At 37.9% G+C, this 15,802-nt stretch overlaps 1 protein-coding gene across 12 annotated transcripts in view; it reads left to right on the forward strand.

Annotated features, from left to right (window-relative positions):
- The first annotated feature begins 1,528 nt into the window (after window positions 1-1,528).
- The window catches only part of LOC124110337 (neuron navigator 2-like), a 605,924-nt gene continuing 591,650 nt past the window's right edge, over window positions 1,529-15,802 (forward strand). For 6 of the 12 annotated variants that reach the window (XM_048384120.1, XM_048384123.1, XM_048384126.1 and 3 more), the window contains exon 1: window positions 1,529-3,231. In XM_048384120.1, the coding sequence (XP_048240077.1) occupies window positions 3,121-3,231 (111 nt within the window). In that variant the 5' untranslated portion in view covers window positions 1,529-3,120. The remainder of the gene's footprint in view (window positions 3,232-15,802) is intronic. The other 6 variants (XM_048384129.1, XM_048384131.1, XM_048384122.1 and 3 more) reach the window with 5 other exon arrangements.

Below are 15,802 nucleotides of genomic sequence, written 5' to 3' on the forward strand. Positions count from 1 at the left end.
CCGACATTGAGCCATCAGGATATAAGAAACAAATCTTAAATGTGATTAAGTAAATATGATTAAGTTTAAAATGACATTATCTATGTGTGAGGTATTGATTATTTATCAATGATCTTATTCACATTTTTCACACATTTCTTGGTATAGAGAGTTCATCTAGTTATTTCTAAATCCTTCATATTGAAATGGAACAGAAGTGTGTATTTTCTCAAATTATCATCTAAGGTGGGATATATGAATGCAGTTCTAATAAATGACAAATCTACAAACATATACACCAAATTATGCAAATATTTGAATGAATTATCATAACCTATCTAGCTATGACATAAGCATTCAAATCAGTTTACACGTTATGTAATTGAGTTACACAAGATCCTATGCTTTGTGCGAACACCTTGGTATTGTTGTATTGTATGAACACAATGGATAACGTATATTGTTTCACTGACTCGGGTAAGGCTGGTGCCGACATCAGCTTCCAGCTTTCCCGCCGCAAATGAAAAATTATAGATTTGTCGTTACTACAGTGGCCTTGGTGAGGAGAGAGACGGAATAGGCTTACAAGACTAGCTTCAGTTTATCATTCATGGAATATACGCTAGCCCTTCAGTGTATCTAGATGCACATTGAAATGAAAGCAGATTGATATTCTGGCACTCTTCTCCCAGCTTAATGCCAATCTCTAGAGAAATAATAGACATTTGTCCGCCTGCTCTTCTGATCTGGAGTAATTTGACCATTCTCGATGACTCCATTTAAAACATTGCGCATTTCTCAATTGCAAGCACACTCCCAGACATTATAAACACTCGCAGTGCCATTACTTAGGTAAGCAGACGGCCACATTAACAATGGATAAGCATTTGGGGGAATCGTGCCAAATGTATCATCCCTGTGTCCGTGACTTACGCATGACACATTAACTATTGATCATGTTAATATGACAACTTGCCAACATTTTGTATATGTGTTTATATTAGGTCTAATAGTAGTGCTGTTTAAGTACATATAAACAATTCATCCTTTGCGCCATTTTATTCAAAATCCTCTTAATATTTCATTTCTATGGATTTGATTAATAATCCTGAGGTGGATGAAAGCTGATGATAAGAATGTATTTTTCTATGCAAACTACCAGACGCCTACATCGGTACTGAGTTCAAATTTGATCAGTCAAAGACTGATATACAGTACTTTTATATTGATTATTTGAAGAAAAATGGATAAAAATTGTTCAGCATTATATCCATAACACATTAACAGAGTTTGTCATTAACGAACATCCGCATCTGCCGAAAAAAACAAACTTGTTCCTGCGTTGCCAAGGTGAACAAAATGACACCCACTTGTGTGGAGATAGTGAGATTGCAGTCTTAGTTACACTAAAGTAGAGCTACCATTCTGCCTGTCCTATCCTCTCTTACTTGCATCAGTCAATTGTTGCTGCTGAGCAGACGTAGCTGAACCCCCTGCTCTGCCCGTCTGCTAGGTGTTCAGAAGACAATTTGCCTGTCAGCTATAAGCAGAGGCAGTGGTTGCAACTTGGTGGCAGCAGAGGAATGGCTGAATAAACAAACATGTGTAGTGGAGTAAGGTAGTAGCAGTGTGTTCCGAGTGATTGGAAAGTGTACGTCTGCTTCCAACTGGAGGTCCGTCTGTCAGTGGGTCGGGACAGTGCTGAGACCGGGATATGCTGGAATGGATCAGTATACAAACATGTGTAACAGTGTATTCGGCTTGTGTGTAGATTGATTGGAACTGTATACCTTTCGGCATACGACTGCGGAGATAACCCGTCCTGAGAATAGGAGCAGGTTTTTACAATAGAAGATCAAGTGATGGATTTTAGTGGGATGCCTTCAGGATTCGTTTAAAGGATGGATGATTATTGTGTGGAATGCTATCATTGTGGATGGTGACAGTGTTATGCAACAGCTGTTATTTACCCGGTTGGATCATGATGACATAAATGTAGGTATCACAATATTTGGATGGAAGAGAGATATATTTATACCAAATCTAAATGTGTTTATAAAATAATTGATTAAATAGAAAATCTATTTTATCAGAAGACTCATTCACAAAAAATAACAAAACTGTATATATATTCATGGGATATTATAGAATATTCATGTCTGCATCGCTTTCAGGATTGTTATGTAGTCATTTTGGCGACAATTTCATGGGATTTGTTAAGAGCCTTTGTACAATACTGACATGTCACCAGTTGATTTGAAGATACAGCTCCAGGCTGAATCAAATGAAATGGATCTGGCAAGTGACATATGAACTTCTGATACGAAATATGTGACATGCTGTCAGGCATGTGTTTCATGTGATCCATTCCTTGATATTTATGCCAAAATCAAATGTATTACACCATCTGCTCAGTGCGGTTCTAGGGTATATTTCTCCACCAGACCTGGATTGTTTGTCAATGGATTACATAGTCAGCGATGCCAATTTCCAGATCAGCCTTGTCGGTTAGACAAACACATGTTGGATTCCTCAAAATAGGCACCATTGGTGATTGGAAAGGTGCTCTGTGTTTAATAGATGGTCTGTGAGTTAATGAACGATACATGTACAAATGAAATGAATGTTTTATTGAATAAGCACATGGAACCGTTTTACCAGGAATTATCAGACAGGTTACACTTTGGCGCTGATGGAGTCATTTCAGAACTGAGTCTTAAGCAAGTGGTTGGGTTGTTGAATATTCTGAAATGGTAAACAACTGCATGGTATCCAGTCAACCCTACTTCAATCTCTGATGAGCGATCCCTTCATATTGATGTGTCTACTGACATTTGTTATGCTAGGCAATCCTTTCGTATTACCAGGATGTTGTTTGCAATAATATATGTATATATGGACGGGAACTGGCTAGTGGCTAATTGGCCAGTGGAGCACTTCTTTTGACCGGAGAGTTATTGGAATCACTTCTCAATGGATACAAGCCACGCTTCAAGGATGTGAGAAGTGGATGGTGATTTCAGAACGTATTATGGAAGAAGAGATTATGTTATCGGATGATGGATTCAGGATTGGATTTGTACCAGAGTTTTTTCGGGCTCGTGGATTAGGATAGGATTTGGATACGGATAATCTATAGTCATGGCAACAGGTACTGTGGCCCCACCAAGGATGACACGGATACCTGTCCCGGCAAGCAAGCAGGGTCATGGGTCATCATCGTCTTTTATTCAGTCCAAGAATAGACTTATGGTAAGTCTCCTTCTTTATGTCTTTACACTTGATGATTGAAGTGATGTTAGAATATTGCTGCTGGCATATTAAAGGTGTAATTCACTCACTCACTCTAAAGTGATATTTGAACCATATGGTTCGTGATGAAGGAAGAAATTATGTGGAAATATGCTGACTAATACTTATTAAATATGTATACTACACAAAAGAAGTTAAGGATCACCAGATGTTTTCATATTACTATAGTTAATCTTTTTTTGAGTTGTATAGAATGGACCTGCTGGTGTGTGTCATTTTATGGCAAGGACCGTTGTTCATGCTATCGACCACTAGTCTCCTCAGGCCCAAACTACTATTTAAAGGGTGTCATGATATATCTGTAACACATTGATGTTAAACTAAGCATACTAAAAAATAATATTTATGAAAAATAATAATATAAAATTATATGATATTAAGTTTAATTGCAAGGAAGAAGATATTGATTTTTATTGCATGACACATGATCATGAATTTTAATAATTGTTTCTGTTAATGGATTAACAACCAAGAATTATTTACTATTGCATATCATAAAATTAATATGTACTGGAACAAATGCACAAATGGTTAGTGTCTGATAATGCAGTATGATTAGATGCATTAAATCTTATTAGTTACTTCCTGTGGTAGCCTTGTGGTTGAAGCGTTTGCTCATCCTGCTGAGGACTGGGTTCAGTTCTCCACGGGGTACAATGGTGGCCCTAACCATGAGACAGCTGGATTATGGCTGAAAGTAGGTTTATAAATACTTACTTACTCGCTTCTCCATGAATATGACACACTTAAACACCTCTTATCACTAAATGAAGTGAAATAACATATGTTGAAATTGTACACATGATATCTATTGATTTTGTCCAACTCCATTTAAATTCATCATGGTCACAGGTAATTCGAGCATTCACAGGTTTTGCTATGAACAAATACTTCATCAGTTTGGAACACAGCTGTGTGAACGTTTTGTATGTTATTGATTAAAATCTGTGTTGATGAAACAGATATTGATTTCAGGGTTATATTAGGTGGCTCTATTGAAATAGAAAAATGACAAGTAAAATAAGGTTCAGATTTCAACAATGCTCACCTTATAACATCTCTTCAGTCATCTTTGATAAATTCAAGCACCACTGAACAGCTAAGATTTGGATATCAGGTGCTACACATGTAAATCATCATCATCATCATCATCATCATCATCATCATCTTCATCATCATCATATTATTGTCATCATCATAATCTTCATTATCATCATTATTATTGTCATCATCTTAATCTTCTTCATCATCATCATCATCATCATCATATGGAATCAAAGATGGATAGGAATGGAATCCCTACAGATGTGATTGTTTCGATGTTTAACAAATATATGTAGTAATATCCATTTATATCAATGGGTGTTTATCAAACTAGTGATGCATAGTGATTTCCTTTGGTCGGATGGCATTGGATGAAAGTTGATATGGATAGTCGATACTATTCTTGGTTATTGGTAATAATTCCTATTGCCACAAAACCTCTATTACATCATTGCCATAAATCCTGTAGTTTGGCAGTCATCACACTTCAAAGAATATCAGAAGAAGAAAAGAAGATTTTGAACTATCCATAATCAGTTGTGCAAGTAATAGTATCATGTTGCACAGGACCCTTGCTTACTTAATACCTTGTCATTTCAATCCGTACACATTGACAAGTTTGTATCTCATACAGGCTATAATAAGATCTTCCACACTTTAATAGGTGTTAAACTGGAATACTGTTCAAAGTGGCGTTAAACCCAACTCACCCACTCCCTCTTAAATCTCCAACCAGTTCCTGAGCAATCGACTGCACTAGAACATGGAGGACATTTCAGGCTTAGAATTGTTGGAAGATGAAGATGCCAGGGGACGCAGGGGGGCAGGTGTTTGAGGTGCTGCTTTTTGTGGTGCAGTGTTGAACTGCTTGGACAAGCCAGAAACATATGATCTACAATCCACTCATCCAAAATTCTTCACAACCAAATATTCCCTCAATCACCCACTCACCCAAAGGTCAACTCATCCACAAAACTCCACAACCATCCACCCACTCACCCACTCACTCACTCACCCACTCACCCAAAGGTCAACTCATCCACAAAACTCCACAACCATCCACCCACTCACCCACACACCCACTCACCCACTCACTCACTCACCCACTCACCCAAAGGTCAACTCATCCACAAAACTCCACAACCATCCACCCACTCACACACACACTCACTCACTCACTCACTCATTCACTCACCCACACACCCAAAGTTCAACTCATGCACAAAACTCCACAACCATCCACCCACTCACCCATTCACCCACTCACCCACTCACTCACTCACTCACCCACTCACCCAAAGGTCAACTCATGCACAAAACTCCACAACCATCCACCCACTCACCCACACACCCACTCACCCACTCACTCACTCACCCACTCACCCAAAGGTCAACTCATCCACAAAACTCCACAACCATCCACCCACTCACCCATTCACCCACTCACCCACTCACTCACTCACTCACCCACTCACCCAAAGGTAAACTCATCCACAAAACTCCACAACCATCCACCCACTCACCCCTTCACCCACCATTCAGCCATTCCATGCATATTACCGCCATAAATATAGTTAGAATCATTCAGGAATGAATTAGGCTATTTTGATCGATGTTACAACACACTCAAAACTCTTTTCATTTTAAATTTGCCTCTGACTTTCAGATGAACCACACTTCTGGATGTTTAAGGTGATGGTCCTGTTGTATATGGTTATTTAAAACCGTTTCTAATCACTACAGAAACACTACACTTGACTTTGTCCTGTAATAGCCATAGATCACCTCATCGAACGTCCCCTGACAGTTAACAAGGCTCAGTTATCAACGGACTTGTAGGCAAGGGACTCCTGTTATCCAGGTCACTGCAAGAAAAAAATGGCCACTTTTCGTTCCAGTATATTCCATTAGAATTGTTTCATGATGAGATTGATGGATAGATGTAGCCACAGTCATACATAGTTGAAAGGTTTAGGTTGAAACTTTTAAACAATTCACATATATTCAATTTCACAATGCTCTTATTGGAAAGGAACACATGGTTATGGATTCTTACAGCATGCATTATACTTGTGTGATAATGCATGCAGACTTATGTGGTAGCACATGCATAGTCATGTGATAATGCATGCATACTTGTGTGATAATGCATGCAGACTTATGTGGTGAGATGCAGTCATGTGATAATGCATGCATAGTCATGTGATAATGCATGCATACTTGTTTTATAATGCATGTATACTTATGTGGTAACACATGCATACTTGTGTGTGACAATGCATGCATATTTATGTAACAATGTATGTATAATATGCCTGCATAATTTCCATTGTAAATTCAAAAACATCTTTTTGAAGATTTCTGTCAGTTTAATATGCCTGCATTATTGACAATGTGAATTCTAAAATATCTTTTTGAAGATTTGTGTCATTCCAGAAGCATGTACAACCATCTGCACTCATGAATCCAATGTGCATGCATTCATGTAGACATACATGTGTAACAGGAAATATCAAGGGAGAGAAATACGTAAAGAATCAATTTGGAACCAATAGTGTAGAACCCTACTCTAAACCATTTACACACAAATACTTTCCACAAATATTCTGCTTTGAAAGTCAAGGACAACCCCTCATTTCCTAAAACTACCTTTGAAGAATAAGGTTCAGGTAATTTTCAAGCTAATTTGTCTTGCACAGACATTTTTCTTGGCACCACTGTCAAAATCAGTGCCAAACATTGGTAAACCTCCAGGAATTTTTCAACCAGAGTTCTCCAGCAAACAAAATGCATCACTAGATGCCAAATTACCAACAATACTGCTCATTGCCTTAAGAAACCTTGCAAGCCGCATCAAATTGGCACCGGTCGTCTAACCGATTATAGCCTTGATTTTCTGGAACCAAAATATGGTACCTTATGTTGCCAGGAGCCCTGTGGGAATATAATGTCAGTTGAAGACAAATAGGTAGGCTTCAAGAATGCCAAGCTAATCCAATATTGATCATGTTAATTAATGAGAAATGAGATAGTCATCTTGTTGTTTTACTTTGGGGGCAGGGAAGACCAGAGGTGAAAAATGATTAGTCACTTGGTCTGGGGGCAATCTCTTGTCCATTTCAGTTTGTAGCTCCCTGTCAATACAACGGGGTTGTAGATTTCAGAATGAATTATTGATTCCAGACTGTTCCTATAACATTTTTGAAAACATTCCATTAAATATTCAAATTACTCCGACTACAGAACGTGTCAGATTGTTGGAATACAGCTGAAAATATTTAAGGCTGGAAAAATGACAGACTGGGAATAAAAAATGACTCTTGCTGATGCCTGATGGCTGTCACATTTGACAGTATTTTGTCGTGAGGTTCATGTGCATTTCATGCTGTACATTACCAGTAATGAGTGTTCACTAGTTGTCTTATCATTGCCATGGCCTTGGGTTTCATGAAATTGTAAATGTCTTCATCTCATGCTTGCCATAAAAGACGACTATGCTTGTCGTAAGAGGCGACAAACGGGATCGGGTGGTCAGGCTCGCTGACTTGGTTGATGCATGTCATCGATCCCAATTGCGTGGATCGATGCTCATGATATCAATCACTGGATTGTCTGGTCCAGACTCGATTATTTACAGCCCGCCATCATATAGCTGCAATATTGCTGAGTGCGGCGTTAAACAACAAACCAAACCAACCGTCTGCATCCCCCTTTAAGGGATTCTGGGTTACAGTATACATGCTCATGATGTATCATAGTGATGATACCAGGTATCCTGCTCCACCAGTGGCATCCATCATAAATACATGCAAAGGCAAGTCAATTGTTCACGTAAAGACAAAGATGGGAACATATATGGTACAATTCAAAATAGGAAAGTGACATAATTTTTGTCACTGATGAGTCGAAATAAACATTATGCTCCATCAGACCTTTTGAAAACTTTACTGAAGCCTTGAATGCTGTAACCTTGATCCAGCAGGTTTTGAGCAATTGAAGATGAAAAATGAACAATAAATACAGATGGATGAATTAAAAATAGATATTTACTAAGATGGAGTATTAATGGGATAACTCATTATCCTAATTTTTAAAAAGTAAAATGATGCATCAGTTGCACTGAAATGTATTGAGGTCAGAATAAATCATGAAGTATCACATCACACTGATAAATCATATTGCTGTCAGAATATCACGATTTCATTACAAATTTATAAATTGTTACACCTCTATTGTCAACTTGGGGACACATCACTATACTGCTATCCATCTTTGAGTGTGATGGGGAACCTAATGGTGAAAGTGTTTTTTCATCATGCTTGAGACTGACTTGGAATTTCAAAATGTCAATGCCTGAGAATAATCAGTTTCGATTAACTGCCAAAACAGCTTCCATGGGGTGTAAAAGGCAAAATAGTGATAAAAATTCTATGAATGGACCCCTGAAAATTAGCGATGACACCAGCTGTTTTCAAAAGAGGATGTCTTGCTATATCGGTAGCACTTGCCACTCACACAATTGTCATAAGAAAGCAAGTGTTTGTTTGTTGCCTGTGGTGCCCGTGATGCCTGTGATGCCTGTGGTGCCTGTGGTGCCTGTGGTTCCTGTGAAGCATTGCGTAAAGCCTATTCTTGGTGTCCTCTGCTATTGTGTGGATCGAATATTATGAAAAATCAGCATTAGACCATACACCTGTTCTTTTACAGTTCTTTGTAATGCCTTCAATGAAACTGAATTAAAAGTGGCATTATAACCAGGGTCATTATGGCATTATAGTGAGGGCTCCATGGCACTATAATGAAGACAACCATGGCATCATAACCAGGGTCATCATGGCATTATAGTGAGGGCTCCATGACACTATAATGAAGACAACCATGGCATAACCAGGGTCATCATGGCATTATAGTGAGGGCTCCATGGCACTATAATGAAGACAACCATGGCATTATAACCAGGGTCATCATGGCATAATAGTGAGGGCTCCATGGTACTATAATGAAGACAACCATGGCATAACCAGGGTCATGGCATTATAGTGAGGGATCCATGACACTATAATGAAGACAACCATGGCATTACAACCAGGGTCATCATGGCATTATAATGAGGGCCATCATGGCATTATAATGAGGACTTCATAACACTATATTGAAGACCACCATGGCATTATGTTGAGGACCACCATGGGATTATAATGAGAGCCACCATGGCATAGTATCAGGTCCAAACTGAATCTCCACATACTGTTTTGTTAAGAATGGCATAGTCCTCAACAGCTGTGTCAAGATATTCATTGCTTAACATAAATCAATTTAACCCTATTTAACAGTTCAATGAGACACTAATGTTAATGTTCTTTACACACTGTTAATAATTCACAGACATGTTTGAGTTTCACACTCTAGTTTGGGGAAAGAAACATTTCAAGGCTCAAATTTAATACATTTTCAATTATTCCCAACTCAAAACAAGAAGATTTATTCAGGAAAATAAATAAAAGAGAGCATCAAAGGAAACAAATTTCACCAAAGAATATGTGATAATGATGTATTGATTAAATGAAGAACATTTGAACCCAAAATACCAGATTTCTAGTTAAGAGCTACTTGCCCTATAAGCCATGAGTTCAAAGGTCACCATTACACACATCACAAGGTAGCGTCTGATTTGAAATATGTCCAAAGTATCAAATAAGACCAAAATAAGACTCCATCTTGTAAAAGTATTGTAAAAGGTCTGGCTGATCTTAACGTGACCCCAATTATTTCTGAACAGAGCATCGTTGGAGCATGTGTGTGTGTGTGTGTGTGTGTGTGTGTGTGTGTGTGTGTGTGTGTGTGTGTGTGTGTGTGTGTGTGTGTGTGTGTGTGTGTGTGTGTGTGTGTGTGTGTGTGTGTATATACTGACACCACCATGTTGGCACTATCAGTTTCTTGTCAGCAGACTTGCAGGATCAATGGCGCTTACCAAATATTGATTAATGCAAAGACAAGCAGGAAGGAGAGAGCGAGAGAACGAATTGCGAGAGGAAATGCTCAGAAAGGGTCTTGGCTTTTGTCGGAACTGCCGTGCCATTTCAATAGACGCAATTTGAGGAGCTCGTCTAATGAATAGTGTGATAATTGGAGAACAACAATGATTTGTTTGGTGACAAGTGCTGTGCAAACCATTACCCAGTGTATATGTGTGAGCCAGTTTAAGATTAACAAGTAAAATATGTAATCGTAAATCAGAAATTCAATTAATTTTTATAGATCTTTCATGTGTGTTCACGAACACCTGGTATCATCACTATTTGATAGTGATTCACAAACACATGCTCATGATATAACTGGGCTCATACAATAGACTTTTGGCAGAAATTCTTATAAATATGGAAAGGTTTTAGTTGCTTATATATATATATATGAACACGTCTTATTCAGGAGAATATAAGATCTCAGCAGTGAAGCACACAAACACTACTTTGAAACCAAGAGTTATTTTTCTGTTTCTGAGAACTTGCTCATTCAAGATTGTGATTATAAAATGTCACCATGTTTTTCATTTTTTTATGAACAGATTACCTTTTTAGTACAGGTTATTAAGTTTAAAAGAAATTGGAAATGAAGGTTAAACAACATTTATCAATTATTTGTGTTTTAAATTAAGCTGGATAACCTAATGCATTGTGGGTGATTGCATTGGTCGTTCATCTTGTCTTTTGTAATTCGACACCAACCCATTAACAACCAAAGGACTTTTTAGAGATTAGTGTGATTGAATGAATGGAAAACACAATTTATGTTCTTTGATTGTTTTCTAAAAGACATTATACAAAGTGTGGGCTTTTTGAACATACCTTTCAGTGCTATGCTCCACATGACTTAACAGCAGTTTGTAAAAATGTTAAAAAGGATTATTTTTTCCTTCAGTGGTTCACAAAAAGCATTCAAGCTAAGCTACTTGTTTACAATTTTCCCTGCAAATTTCACTCATGGTTGAAAGACATTTATAGTATTTTGAGCTTAGCACAATTTATTCCTGACCAGATTAGTTTTATGTTATAATTCAGAGATTTATGAAAGGAATTCGTTGTCGGTAGGTTAGAAATAGAAAAAGACATTTCAGTGTTTTTCGGTTCTTCAAAAAATAATCTTAGTACATTTAATGTGTTCCACACATAGGATAGCTCAACTAAGGATTTTGATATCAAATATATCAAGGATTTATCAACAGATTTTGATATATTTGATATCAAAACACATCAGGGTAAAATTCTATTTATCATCCACATTTATTCTTCCAATTTTTTATCCTACTGGTTTGAAAAACGAGGGGATATTGCAATCACCTTGTCCATCCGTCTGTCTGTCCATCAGCCATCCATTTTCCATTTCTGGAGCAGAACTCCAAAACTGTTAAATATATCTTGTTGAAACTTTCTTTATAGATCAGTCTAGCAGTGAACTGGCACCCTTTGATGATTTTGGATTTTTATTTTTAAAATTTCATTTTCATGAATTTTCATGATGAAAACAAGTTGTTTTTCATGTCCGGAGCAGAATTTCAAAACCGTTAAATTTTTATTGTCAAAACTTGCTATATAGATCAGTCTAGTGGGAAATTGGTGCCTTTTGATGATTTGGGATTTTATTTTTATTTTTTTTACCATGGCAACAAGTTAAACATGCTCTGAAATGGGGACAGTGCTCTTTTTCAGAGCAGAATTCCAAAAGTGTTTCTGGCAGAAACGTGCTACACAGATCAGTCAGGTTGTGAACTGGTGCCTTTTATGATTTGAGATTTTAAAAAATACAGCATTATTTTTCTCTTCACTGGACTGAAGGTTTCCAATGGTGATGAACCATTATTGTTGTAAGAGTAGCCGGACTCCATTTCTAACTGCACCAGACTGGAGGATATGCCATCTTCTGATGTAAAAAACCCAGCTAACCAGCTTCAGTATCAGGAAGATTAGTGATGTCATTTGATTGTGACATCATGGCAAGTGATGACATCACAGTGGTCTGCATGGCATTGGGATTCAGTTTCATTGTTGTGATATCTCCACGGCATCACTTGACCCTTCCCAACCAATATCTCCTGTGGAAGTCAGTTTTTGAAGAATAGATTTTCAGCAACCTATGCTTGCCATAAAAGGCGACTATGCTTGTCGTAAGAGGCGACTAACAGGATCGGTTGGTCAGGCTCCCTGACTTGGTCGATGCATGTCATTGATTCCAATTGCGGTGATCGATGTGCATGGTGTCAATCACTGGATTATCTGGTCCAGACTTTATTATTTACAGACTGCCGTCATATAGCTGAAATATTGCTGAGTGCGGCGTTAAATAACAAACAAAACAAAAACATGTCTTGATGATACATAATAGGGTGCTGCAAGAGTGCAACCTCCCTTTCGTAAATGATGACACATCCAAACCATATGTTGAATAAAAATGTTTTGCTCAATCAATGACCATTCCACATATATGTATTTATAGTTGTTTGTTTTTTCCAATTCTTTGAATCAAGTACATTATTTTGCTGTTTGGAATGTTTTTCCCTCTTTCAATAGACCAATCAATGAATCAGGTTAGGAACTATTATCTAAATCATATTCAGCTGAACTTTAACATGCGTGACAGCATAATATTAATAAATGATAAATAGTATTGGTGTCCAGGGAATCATTATACAAGGCCTGTAACCTATAGTTCAGTTCATCAATCTCCTATTTGGTCCTGGCATTTGGCTGTTCTTGGTTGTGAGGAAACAGTTGCTAGGAATAATCACACCTAGCAAATATGTAGATAGACATGGCTTGAATAGGCTGATGGAGAGAGCTATCTGTAAGAATTTACAGGAATTGATCAAGGAGAGCTGTATTGTGCCATGACATCTGAGTGCAGAGACGCCTAATGGGACGTACTTTGACTGTTAGTTTTAAGATTTTGGAGCCATCTTGGCATTATTTGGCCAAGATCATTCATTTTAAAATAGTGTTTTTGTGGGGTTTAAGTGTTTTCAGTTGGGATTTTTAGCATATGGATCTTAGCATTTTAGCATCTTTTTAAGAAGGGATCAGGCCTATAGACATTTGACATATGGATAAAAAAATGTAGGTAAAAAGTGATACATTTGCGTTAAAAAATGGCAAAAGGTAGCATTCTCTGTAGATTTTACAGAAATATTCCAGTAAGCAGCAGTTGGGTCACCATAATTGATCAGTGATGCTGTGCATTGATCAGCACTGCTCAGCACTGCATAATGTTGCTCAGCACTGCATAATGTTGCTCAGCACTGCTTAATGTTGCTCAGCATTGCATAATGTTGCTTGGCAATGCTTAATGTTGCTCAGCATTGCATAATGTTGCTCAGCACTGCATAATGTTGCTCAGCATTGCATATTGTTGCTTGGCACTGCATAATGTTGCTTGGCAATGCTTAATGTTGCTCAGCATTGCATAATGTTGCTCAGCACTGCATAATGTTGCTCAGCATTGCATAATGTTGCCCAGCACTGCATAATGTTGCTCAGCACTGCTTAATGTTGCTCAGCACTGCATAATGTTGATCAGCACTGCATAATGTTGATCAGCACTGCTTAATGTTGCTCAGCATTGCATAATGTTTTCCTTGTATCATGAGTATGATAGTGTTGACACACTTAGGTGTAGATGTTGTGATCGCATGTGACCATATCAATCTTCTTTGGAGGTTTTTGTTACTGCAATCTGTTAACAGACTTGAGGGAAGGAAAAGATCAGTGACTCCATAAACAAAGTAGAAAACAAGAAGCCAGACCATCAAGCATGGTTTCATCAAAATGAATTTTGATCAGACTGATTTCAAGATTAAGCTTAAGCTAATATTCTCCTGGTAGTTCTTCTACCATATTGACATCAATGAGGTCATAAAAGGCTGAGACGTAATATGATTTCATATGTTGATCAAATCATAGGATATTACCTTTTAGGACAATATGTAAGATTTGTGATGTGATAATACTGTTGAAATCTTTAATTAGTTCTAGAATGAAAACAGTAGTTGTTGGACAAGGTTGTTCTTGTTGATATAGGTGTTTTGAAATTACCTTTAGCAACCCCTAGGGGCATGTGTGGCCCAGTCGTCTAAGGTGCGGCGATTCGCTGTGCAGAGTTGCGTCCCTTGGGCACGCCAGAAACCTATGATTGTGGGTTCGAATCCCGGTTCGCCCCAATTATGTTTCTAGGTTTGTCAGCACCATACCCGTGCTCGTGGGTTTCACCGAAGTGGTAAATGTCTGAGACCTGCATCACTTCGGGCTTTCCTCCCACATTAAGCTGACACGCCGCGATATGACTAGAATACTGTTAAAAGCGGCGTTAAACCCAACTCACTCACTCATTTAGCAACCCCTACTTGTTGTAAGAGTTGACAAATGGAATGGGGTAGACAGACTCGCTGACTTCATTAATGTAGGTCATTGCATCCCAATTGAGTAGACGATTGTTCATGATGGCGATCACTGGACTGTCTGGTCCAGACTTGATTTTTCACAGACCGCTGTCTTGTAGCGGGAATATTACCAAGAGAAGTGTTAAAAAACAAACAAACAAACTTTGAGCTTTCCTCCTGCATCAAACCAACTTGGTGTGATGTAACTGAAATACTGTTCAAAGTGGCATTAAAACAACACTCATTCAAAATCCTGGCACAGCCAATGCACGGTACTGAATCATGCAGACAATATAATATGATGTGATACATCGCTTTCCTAGAAATTGTGTTTGATGCTAGTTGTATATCACAGAGCCGAATTGTCCCAGCTCTTCAGTACATCACTAATCATCTTATTTTTTTATCGGTGATGGATGGTCAAAGTTTCATTTTCAATTTTGATTTCCTGCCACAGATAAAAAATGAACTATCATTTCAAACCCTTATAACGAACAAGTTCCTAATTTTCTGCCTGACTTCAAAGAAGTCCTTCAACATGAAAGAAACATCACCCTTGGTTGACGTCAAAATATAATGAAAATTAATTTATTACTATTCTTCAATGTTACTAATCTGCAATGAGAGATAGCCACAATGAGCCTCCAGCCCTCCCTGCCGAGCCTATGTTCAAATTCAGTCAAGAGCAGTTTAATTTTTGGGTTTGCACCATTTTAAAGGTTAAATTACCGTAACTGTTTTGCACAGGAAACTGGTCTATTTGAAGTGAGGATAGACCAGTTTTATTGGGGTGATTTGTTGCCAATTTGAGGTAGTTATGCTTAAATTGATTTCCTGAGCAGAGTGGCAAAAAAGTCCAATTTCAGCTTCGACCATTTTGTAAAAACTAAAACACTGATAGCCAGGGATCCTTTGAACTGTGGTATAAGGAATTTGTGTGGATTTACTCTGCATTCAAAGTCATTCTGCCTACAAGTTTGATGTTTTACTTTCTCTGTTAATCATGTTTCATTTGCAAGGGGAGGGATGTAAATAACATTT

Source organism: Haliotis rufescens, unplaced genomic scaffold, assembly GCF_023055435.1.
Source record: "Haliotis rufescens isolate VD_foot unplaced genomic scaffold, xgHalRufe1.0.p SCAF_5, whole genome shotgun sequence".
NCBI classification, from domain to species: Eukaryota; Metazoa; Mollusca; class Gastropoda; order Lepetellida; family Haliotidae; genus Haliotis; species Haliotis rufescens.